Source organism: Amblyomma americanum, chromosome 4 (assembly GCF_052857255.1).
Source record: "Amblyomma americanum isolate KBUSLIRL-KWMA chromosome 4, ASM5285725v1, whole genome shotgun sequence".
NCBI lineage: Eukaryota > Metazoa > Arthropoda > Arachnida > Ixodida > Ixodidae > Amblyomma > Amblyomma americanum.
The window spans coordinates 177,190,294-177,201,519 of NC_135500.1; the positions used below are offsets into that span (position 1 = coordinate 177,190,294).

At 42.9% G+C, this 11,226-nt stretch overlaps 1 protein-coding gene across 1 annotated transcript in view; it reads left to right on the forward strand.

Annotated features, from left to right (window-relative positions):
* l(1)G0020 (RNA cytidine acetyltransferase l(1)G0020) overlaps positions 1-9,859 on the forward strand; it is a 29,698-nt gene extending 19,839 nt beyond the window's left edge. The window contains exons 13-19 of the mRNA XM_077662381.1: positions 953-1,212; positions 2,408-2,456; positions 4,640-4,832; positions 7,485-7,657; positions 8,024-8,248; positions 8,885-9,036; positions 9,738-9,859. Coding sequence (XP_077518507.1) covers positions 953-1,212; positions 2,408-2,456; positions 4,640-4,832; positions 7,485-7,657; positions 8,024-8,248; positions 8,885-9,036; positions 9,738-9,801 — 1,116 coding nt within the window. The 3' untranslated portion in view covers positions 9,802-9,859. The remainder of the gene's footprint in view (positions 1-952; positions 1,213-2,407; positions 2,457-4,639; positions 4,833-7,484; positions 7,658-8,023; positions 8,249-8,884; positions 9,037-9,737) is intronic.
* The last annotated feature ends 1,367 nt before the right edge of the window (positions 9,860-11,226 follow it).

Sequence of the window (11,226 nt, forward strand, 5' to 3'; positions counted from 1 at the left end):
TTTTCAGATTGTTGCAGAATGGAGAATAACAAACTGATAAAATGGATAATAGGCAGAAAAGAAAGACCTCACCTATTTCACAAATATTGGCCACTCAAGCAATGACTTCAGATTTCTTTCAAAGGCTGTAGCAAAGTTTATGTTGGGAAATATGCTTGTGTTGAGCTTGTTCCAGTCTAGTTGAGGAAGGAATATTTGAACACATCCAACAAAGGTGCATAAAAATATGGGAGTGACAGATTGGCACTCATATTTAATTTACTTGTATGTAACTAGTACAGAAACATTCATCCACTCTTTATCTTTGCGTGACAAGCTCTGAGGGATGGGCCTTGGCATGGAAGTGCGTAATGGACTTTCTTCTCTTGTGTCTTGAGAAAATGAATTTTGTAGCAAGACTGTGTTTTTTCAGAATTCATTAATTTATTAAATACTGCTGGTAGGGTTAGCAAATTATGTCTGTATATTCTAACACAGGTCACAAAATTGCAGTAGTATATAGTTTTGCTACAGTATTAGCATGTGTTCGGGTTAGTTTTCCTTTTAATTAACAGTGCAGTCTGCTTCAGTGATCTGTAAATTTTATGAATGGGTCATTTGACTCCTTTTTTCCAAGATCATTTGCATACACTTATATTGAATGCTTTATTATAATGTTACTGACTGTGTAGGTGAATCCTGGGAGTAACTTCTCCTTTGGTACAATCATCCAAATCAAATCATATATGTTGGAATTAATCAACACGTCCCACTTGACTCAGCAGTTGTTAATATAGCTCTCTGGCTCATGGCCTATGTTCGGTACTAGCTTGGCTTTAGCTTTGTCTAGCAGGAATGAGGTTCAAATTCAAAACGTATACTATTTGTCCTCGTGGTAAATGCTGATGAGCTGTGTGTCTGCTGCGATGCTGTGTGCTGTAATGTGAATGAGTGAGAGGCAGAACATGTGCAGATGGGTTATGGCCTGCGTGCCCTGGAGCTGCTCACAGAGTACTACTTGGGCCACATCCCGAGCCTGGAGGAGAAGCCAGAGGAGGAGCTGGACAGCGTTCCGTTGGCCAGCGAGAAGAATGGGGAGGGAGAGGGAGCAAACACTGAGCGCCTGGAGCCCCGCAAGGCCTTGCCACCACTTCTGCTCAAGCTGAGCGAGAAGCGTCCCGAGCAGCTAGACTACCTTGGCGTGTCCTATGGTCTGACGGCAGACCTGTTGAAGTGAGTGCGCAAATTGGAGACACCGTGTCATCCAATTTTCACTCTGTCCTTCAGTTTTGTTGCACTTGTCTTTTCTGTTATTTGACTGTCTGCAATAACTTTGCAAATAAGTACAGTGCACGCTATTTTATGAACAATCAAGAATGTTAGAACGTTCCCGTATGTTGCTGCATATAAGTTGACTTTCTTTTTTTTATTTCACAAGAAAGGCCATCTGAAATTGGACGGTCGACCTATACATGGAGCCGGCCTGTATATAGGGTTTAAGATAGTTTCACCCGAGCCTAGGGGTAGTACCCGCCCATGCTCACTCCCAGCAGGATGTATATAGCTGTGTGTTTAAGAAAAAAAAAATTGTAAAATCACTTGCAAATTAGTTCTGCTAACAAAAATTCGAATTGCAGACCATTCACTTGACTTGCCTGCACTGGCGCTTGCTTTCCCAGACCAACAATAGACTGCACGAGAGCAAACATCCAGTAAACTCCGGAGCATAAATGCGGCTCACCGGAATCTAAAACTACAGGACTGTTGGTTGTTTGGTTTAACTCTAGTTGCATATGAATGTGGATGGAAGGATGGAGCGCTGTTTTACGCATTTGATCTCCATTTGCTTCTGACTACCGGCCTTATGATCACATCGTTTCTCATTTACTGCATTATATTGCACATGCGCTGAGAAGCCATTTTGCGGGAAACTATATAAAAAAAAGAGTCTGGTGGGGCAAGGGAGCATAAGTCGACTTGTATGTATTTGGAGCCAAATTTTTTTTTTTTTGCCAGCTAGGGCTGCGAGTTAGGAGGTTGACTTATATTTGGAGTCTGCTTATATGCAACAGCATATAGTAGTTGGTGTATGCTCAGTTGTGAAGACTGCAATGTAAGAAGACACAGACAGAAGAAACAAAGTACTGTGTCCCATCAATTTCAGTTCTTTTGTCTCTGTCTTCATGCGGTGTAATGTTACAATCAATAGTAGCAAGATGAGGATTTCAAACAAATTTAGATAGGAATTTCAGTATTTATGTTTCTTTTCTTTTCATCTCGAGAGGCCAACATATTTTTCTCTTTTTCAGTTGTTTTTATGTTCACTGAATGCTTGTTGAATTGTTGCTTTAGCCCTTCATAGTACAGTGATATCACACATTGCATATTGATGTGAGCATTGAATGCTGGTCTGATGTCTGTTTTCCAGGTTTTGGAAAAAAGCAGGATACATTCCAGTGTATCTTAGACAGACCCCTGTAAGTATCATAAAGGCACTGTTCGATTATTTTGGGATTGCAAGTTTTGTGTGGTTTAATCACTGTGTTGTTTATTACTGTAGACACTCACTAATTCAGACTTCAAGGGACCAGCAATTATTGTTTGAATTATCAGGAGTGCACTTGATACAATTCCAGACTTTATGCTTTTTGCTTTATAGATATATCTGCATGCAAAAAGTATTTTGGGACCTTTTTTTCTGTGCAAAGATTGCACCAACAAGCATAAGGTACAATATGGGTGGAAAGCATTGATATGTTTACCCACCTAGCCGTCTTCCAACTGCTTGTGTGGTTAAAAAGAAAAGCTACTAGTAGCGCACTGGTTTCTAAATAGGTTAAAAACACTAATTTGGATTTCTATGAACTGGAACAAACATCTAAATTACTTGATCGTGGAATCGTTGAATGACTTCAAAAAAAAAAACTTTCCAAGCATCACAGCAAATTTGACTGATGAAAAAATAGGCAACGGTCATCTGTTTTTGAGTGGCAGCTAACTGTTTGGCAGTGGTGGTTTTCACAATTCCGTCACACTATAATACGTAGCAACTGTCGGGAATACCAAAGCAGAACCACTACAAAATAACAAGGCCTTCCGGGGCCTCTTTCACAGGTGTAACGCTGTAATGGTGGAGTCTTCTCACAAGTGGCGGCATTTGTGTGAGGATGGCTTTGCCTGCCACACAGACTATGAGCAGCTTGTGATAAGCCTGCATTTTCGGCACACAGGAAGAACCACGCAGACGGAAGTAAGGGGAACGTACATTTATGCCTGAACGGCGGTACACCTTTTAAAAGCATGGGGGTGATCTGCTGGAATGATGCGGAGGAAGTGCGATAGCATTTTGTTTTCACTCATCGATTTTTTCCAATTGTGACTCTATTGTCATCCACTCACCAATCTATTTCAGTTGTGATTCTATTCTAGATCAGGTTCTTTTCCAGTTTTAATTGTATATTCCAGTTCTGTTCTTTGTAACTCTGATTTTATTCTTGTTCCATTTCTATTCGTGATCTTTATTCATTTTTGCCGAGTCATTCATAGTCCAGCGTCTCCCTCCTTTGCCCTGCAAGGGGAGTGAAAAGAGGGGGACTGTTGGCAGTTGCAGGCCTCACACAGATGCTGATGCCAGAAAGTTTTTGCCTTCATAGCACTCCAAATGCTATTGCATGAAAGCACAAAGACCAGCGACATGCCAGTCAGAGTTCGGAACGGTGTGCAGCTTTGCTTGGCTTGCTGATGCGTTGTTGTTGGCCACTATCACCGCAGGCTGACATAGCGAAGTTAAGAAAACGAAACTATATGGTTGTCGGGCGCATGCGATTGATTTGAGTGCCATTCGTACCTTGACAAGGCCCCCCCCCCCCCCCCCCCCCCCCGTCTCACTGTGTCCGAGGTAAATGATTGGGGGGAATTTTAAACTCATGTGGTGCCACAAGCCCGGCGTATCTGACCTCAGCTGCCGCTCTTTTACGTTGGAGCAAGACAAAAAGTTTCGACTAAGCATATTTAAGAGAAACCGTGGCACAAACTAAGTACCTTTAAAATGCATTGAAATTATACCCAGTCACCAAAATATATTGCAGTTCATTTGAATTAACTGAAAGTATGAATCTTCCGAGTTTGAATTATCGTAAGATTGCTGTGATTGTTCGCGTAGTAGTGCATAAAGTGATCAAACTCGGTGATGTTCGATGCATCGCTGTTTTCCAAATACTTTGTCAGTTGACTTTGTTTGAGCCAAATAACTTTCAGACGGAACCACCAGCAATTGGTGGATTTTCTTGTTTAAGGGTGCTCTTGTTGAATGTACTTGAAATTTTTATTATGCTCTTAGAAAGAGACACTAAGAATTTGACAATAATCAGCTCTTGCAGTTTCCTTATGTGCAATGAATTGAATAATGTCTAATGCTGTACAAGCCATAGCTGCAATGTTATTTACATAAGGTGTACAATTCATTTACAAAACATGTGCATTAAGTTTAGCCTTTACATTCTTTTGACATGATTTGGCTGCAGGTTTCTTCTGTTTGCTGTAGGCCTCTTGTGAGCTTGTTTAATCTTGTTTCTGGACATCATCGTTACCTTCAGAGCATGACTTTGCCCTTACCAGCTGTTCCTTTTCCTTCCTCCTGTCAACCATCTTTGATGGCCAGAATGACCTGACAGGGGAGCACTCGTGCATCATGCTAAAGTGTCTCCAGGAAGGTGCTCAGTGGCTGCCTGAACTTTGGAAGGACTTCAAGCGCCGCTTCCTGTTCCTTCTTGGCTACCAGTTCCGAGAACTGGCCCCAGCCACTGCTCTGAGTGTGCTGCGGAATCCTGTAGATGACAGCATTAATCCCAATGGTAGGACTACTTATTTACATCATGTTCTGTCCTTTTTCTGAGACTTAAGTAGGCATCGGAAGTACAAAAGTTTATGTTCACATGTATAGAGGTGTGTGAAACGCAATCCGCTTGTCAGACTGTGGTGAAGTCAGCTACACCACAGCTTGTATTTTTATCGACTTTTTTATTTTATCTGTTGTCTTACTCCTGTAAGGTAAAATGTCAGATTGTACATTTGGAAAACCTGACATTTTCCTTCTGCCTTTATCCAGCATTATCCAAAGTGAGGCTTTTTTGAGCCATGTTACGTAATACTCAATTGCAGGGCATGCACTAGCAATACAGCCCTGACAGTGCGAGTGTGTGACCTTCGTGATGCATTTTTTGCTGTTGTCATTTGGTAGGTGCTCAGAGGCTTGTGAACAGCAGAGGCACTGTCAAACCTCTTTAGTGGAACCAGCTTTCAGCTGGGATCTGTTGTGGGTAACATTGCATGGCCATGTACAAGTGAGGCTGCTTGCTCACACAGTAGAATCTCGATGAGACAATCCCGGTTGGTACGAATTCGTAAAGTGCCCTGGCCAGAGTGCATTGTGTACAGTTGGCAGAAATTCGGATGTTACCCCCTGCCCTACAGCGGATGATACGAACACGTGAGCTGCAGTTGTACCCTCGAGCACTAAGTATATTTGCCTCTTGTACATTGTCGCCGCCGGGATCACTAGTTGAACAGTGTGCTACGCAAATAGTGAGCGGCCCCAACAGCATCGACGTCGCAGTCGCCAATCGCGCGGTGCGCACTGTGAGCAGTGAGCCACGGTGTACAACCAGTACAGCACCCAAGCTGTGAATCAGCGGTAGTGGCCGGCCGTAACTAACTCTGTCAGATGAAAACAAATCTCCGTGAATCCTGCATTTGAATTTTGTTCATTTCGGGTGATAGAAATTCTGGATGACATAAATATTTTTTGTGACCCCGTGAGGTTCGTATGATTGAGATGGTAGTGTAGTGTTCTTTTTTTGCTGCGACGATGCACATGGATTCTTATATATCCTTTGAAGAGATATGATCTCATACTACACTGGAGCGCATTCGTCAGTCGCACCAGTTATCGCCCGCACAGCGCACACCGATCACTGATTTCTCAAATCGCTGATTAAACGTCATAAGCGGGAAAGCTCCTGCACCTACTTTTTCAAATCTGCATGCCTGTACAGCTTCCGGCTAAGAGGAGATATAAGGTGATTGCGCCTCACATACATTAGTGCTGTACAGGAGCTTCCCAAAAAGGCCCTTTATTTTGCAGTACATCCATGCCAGTTTCACCAAGTGCCCCTAAGCTTCATTTGGCCCCAAGTTTAACTGTAGCTAAGACTAAAACTTGGACAGTGTGAAACGATTTCTGGGGTCCAAACCGTCTGCCGGCGTGCCGCTGCAGCCGCATTCAGCGTCGACGTGACCTTCCACGGTATGCTGCCACCGGTTAGCGCTTAGCAAACACGACAGCTCTGCAAAACCTAACCACCGTAGACACCGAAATAACCTTGTTGATGGGTACAGATTTCGCGTTTGGCTGATACTTGACCCATAATTAGAAGCAGCCTTTCATTGTATGATGCTTTAGGCCTGAATGCACGGGTTCGATTGCCCCGTTGGTCATGACGCTCAACATGCTTGCATTGTTTCCTAACTGAAGCGGAAATGGACAGCGCCATGAAAATGTCCCAAGCGGCCTCATAACTTGGCTGGACTGATGGTGACTTGTGGACTCTGCATAGACAGTGCATAAGTTTTGCTTTTGATAAGAGCTCCTGCGGGGATGGCATACATGGCGAACTTGGCAGTTGTGCCGGCGGCAGTGACTTGCTCGGTGCACTGCTGCATGCCTACCTGCACCAGTGTATGCTTAGAAAGTCGACGAGCGCTTAAGCATTAGAGAAGAGTGTAGCAGTTTAAACCAGAACACTACAAAACATCCTCTCTGAAGTGCTTTGGAGGAAGCAGGACCTTCAGGCCCCCCAAGACATTTGGCGAGTTCGAGGCAGGAGGCGAAGATGTCCAACCCCTCTCACACCTCGGCTGATGCTTAAACATTCGCATTACGCACTCGTAGGCATCCCGCAAGTTTTTTTAACCTTGTATAAAAAACGCGCACCTGGCCTTCAGGGCCAGTGTTGAGCATGTTCGCTTTATCTCGCCATAATTGGCCAACGCTGTCAACTATCACAAAATCGCGAGTCATGCCATTATACAGCAAACACCTTTAGAAGCAGATGATGCTAAACAACAACATGAATGCGGCTGACTGCGTGGTTTTGTTAACGGTGAATGGGTGGGCAGTCAGGTGCGCGTATGATATGAAAATTCGACTCTCACGAAAAAAACTATCAAAACTTTTTCGCCCTTGTAATGAACCCTCCCTTTATATTGATGGCAACTTTTCTGGAAAAAAAAAAGAGGGTTCAGTTCATTATGTAATTAAATACAGTATATTATTACCAGTCCACTTACTGCAATCATCTGGATATAGCAACCGAATAGTGCAGGGCAGTCATTTTTGTTATAAGGGGGCTCAACTGTACCTCTCGCTACATCAAGGGAGAGCCATGGACTGTCTTTGAAGTTTGTTTCCTTCGTTTGACCTACACTGGCTTACTTTTCTCTTGTAGTCCTTACCCTGGAGGAAGTGGAGCGTCTGTTCTCCGTCTATGATATCAAACGACTGGAGTTGTACGCCCAAAACTTGGTTGACCACCACCTCATCACTGACCTGCTGCCATCACTGGCCCAACAGTACTTCCTCAAGAACCTTGGAGATATGCACCTTTCGGCTGTGCAGTCCGTGAGCTGACATTCTCACTTCTTCTTTGTCAGCGAGCTTTTCATATGAGGAATGTACTGCTAAAATAAATTACACATCAACCCTTAGAAATGTGCAGAGGCCACAGGATGTTTTTTAATTTTAATAAATTGTTTTTAATTCATTATAAATGTTTTTTGCTGCAGCATGTGGGTGTTTGGAGAAACTGCAGTGTGGCATTTTGATTTCAATCAGTGATTGGGGTGCTCGTAGTGTGACAGAAGGTCACATGAATGAGAAAAACCGCACAATTAAAGCAACTTTAAGAACTTTTTTTACAAACCCAATGGCAACATCGTACACCTTGTGCTTACAAACACTGTGCGCGTGTGCTTGTCAACTTTACAGGCCATCCTGTTGAGCCTGGGTCTCCAGCACAGCACTGCGGATGCCTTGTCCAAGGTGCTGGACTTGCCATGTACACAGCTGCTGGGCCTGTTTAACAGGGTGGTGCGGAAGTGCTCCCAGTTCCTACGTGGGGTGCTCGAGAAGACACTCGACGAGGCACTGCCACGGTCCACCGGCGCTGCTGCCAAGCTCACTCCTGTGCTGCAGTCGCTCAACGAGGAACTGGTGAGTGTTGTGCTTGCAGGACAGGGGCTGTTGATCTTCAGTGGAGTGCTGACTGTGTAGATGCTGAGAGTTCTTTTTCAGCTGATGGGCAGCTGGTATCCATAGTTAGCTCTGGGCAAAATCTGTCCATTATGAATATCAAATGAGGGCAAACAAAAGTTTTTCATATTTGCAGTGGTGCAGAGTGATAGCCGGAGTCGAGTTAAAAAAAAAAAAACACTCAAATGGTGGACCCATGTCAGCACTGCATGCGTTGAATGCAATTTGAAGATTCCTTAGTTATGTACGACATCTCGTGTGCATGTGCGTGTTCACGGCTATGGTGTGAGCATTTCTCATTTCATTCCGATCAGTTTCACTTTGTGTACCTGACAGGTATATTATACCAGGCTAATGTCTCTAATTTTATTTAATCAAAGAGCACTTCCTCTGCCTCATCACCCATTTTGTTTTTAGCAGATAAAGAAGGCTGACCTTCGTCTAAATCCAAGAAAACTGTGCATGGATTGCCTACTTTCTGGCTGAATACGATATTTCTTCTTCTCAAAGGTCATAAAGCAGGAACGCTGCTTTTGTATCTTATTATTTCAGGTGTACTCACAGTTCTGCTTTGCTCTGCCTGCTATTTTTTCACAGGCTGGTGCAGCCAAAGAAATTGAGGATCGGCAGAAAAAGGAGCTGAAGAAGCTGCAACAGATGGATCTGAGCCAGTACAGCATCAAGGGTTCCGAGTCTGAGTGGAAGAGTGCATTGGAGCAGCCTGGCAAGCAGCTTGTCAGCATCAAGACGTGCGTGTTCCCTGCCTGATGGGCGTATTGCTTCTTTCTTGATCCATTTTTAAGACGAAACCCTTTTGCCTCATGAGTGTGCGCAGGAAACGTGTACAAGAAGTGTCCACTCCACCTGTCATTCAAACAAAGGGGGGGGGGGGGGGGGGGGGGATTCGAAGAAAAAAAAAGGTAAAATAGAAATAAATTTTAAAAAATTGGGAAACGGAGATAAAAGCATAAAAATAAAGAAAATGAAAAAAAGAATGAATGGCGAAAAAAAGCACAGCGAAAGCCTTTCGCATTTCCTTTCATAAGCAGACTTAAGTGCAATCCTAATTTTTTTTAGAGTTCATCCACTGATGGTTGCGATGTTGTTTGGTTGTGTGTTGACCCTCCTTGTGTGTCTGGGTTGTGTCTTGGGGTGCACCCAGGGGCATATTTATGGGCAACTTTTGGAGGGGTGGTCCTGTCTGTACAATGCATTTCTTGGACTTTCTTTGTCGAAAAACTGGCATTTTTCATGCTTTTCCACAGAAAATTTCTTAACTTCAGAACCCCTTCACCCTAATTTTTACTTAAACAACCACAATTTCGCCACTGGGTGTGCCAGTTGCAATTTAGTGTTTAACTACTTGTTCTCTGTCTCACATGTGTTTGTGACTTATATTTCCTGCAGTAACAAAGAGGCTGATGTCTTACTTTTGTCTCCAACTTTTCAGCATCAACAAACGTCCCCAGGAGACAGAAACACAAGAAAAACAGCACAAAAAGAAGAAAAAATGAGTGTCACCATTAGCACTGGTGTATTCAATTACGTGTACAGTAAAACACATTAAATCAGCTGCGTCTTCTAGTGCACTTTGCAATGTTATGTGCTGTGTGCCCTCTCACATGTCATTAAAATATTTATATATTATTTTTATTTTTATATTGTCAGCTGTAAAGCTGCTGCAGAGTGAATGGCGATGAGTGCTACTCAACTATTGTATACAGCCGAAATTGTGTGAACTTTATACAAACCTAGCATAATGTGCTTTAAATGAACAAATCATTAGCGCACAGTTGTCCAGCTCTGTAAATACGGCTATCAAGTGCAAGTACATTTAAAACCAATTTATCGATCAATATTCACAAGAATAAGTTTGGGATTCAGGCGACTGGAAACTGGAGCAGCAGGGAAAGGACTGTGGAGTAACAAAAAGTAATTGAGTCTTTATGTTAGGATAGGCAACGGGACAAGCAATTTGCAAATCGGTGCAAAGATTGTCTGCCTCTAGAAAAAGCCTGAGGTAAGGCTGGGCACGACAGTATTCAGACTTCAGTTTTAAAGCATAATATCGACATTCTGTCCAACCCACTATGCCATATATTTAACCATGCTATAGAGACTAGTTGCTACCCAAACATTCTAAAAATCGCGAAAGTTGTGCCTATTTATAAATCTGGAGACGAAAACAACCCAAGTAGTTATCGTCCAATATCTGTACTAAGCATTCTAAATACTCTTTTTGAGAAACTAATTGCCATTCAACTAAAAATATTCCTTAGTCAGTATAACATCATCTGTCACCAGCAGCACGGTTTCGTCCCAAACAGGTCGACCTCTACAGCCGTTCTAACGCTTTCCCAGTTGATAAATTCAGCTCTTAATAAAAACGAAATCGCAATTGGTATATTTTTAGACCTGAAGAAGGCGTTCGACACTGTATCACATCCAATATTACTGAGGAAACTAGCCACCTATGGGATTGTTGATGACACACTGCAATTTTTCACCAGTTACTTATCAGGTCGACAACAGAAAGTGGTAATTAACAACCTTGAATCTACATATAGCTATATAAAATGCGGAGTACCCCAAGGATCTGCCCTGGGGCCTCTACTGTTTTCCATCTATATAAATGATCTTCCAGGTTCAGTCTCGCTTTCGCAGGTTCTCATGTATGCAGACGACACGGCCCTCATATTCACAGGTAAATCGGTTTCTGCGATGCAAGACGACATGAGGCAGGATTTAATGACTGTTTCCAACTGGTTCAGTAACAATAGATTAACATTGAACGTTGCGAAAACTAAATATGTCGTCTTCCATACAAGAAGAAGAAACGTTGACTTTAACCATATTAGGATTTCCTTGAACAATTGTATAATCGAATCAGTTCCTTCATTTAAATATCTTGGTGTTATCTTTGACAATAACCTTAACTG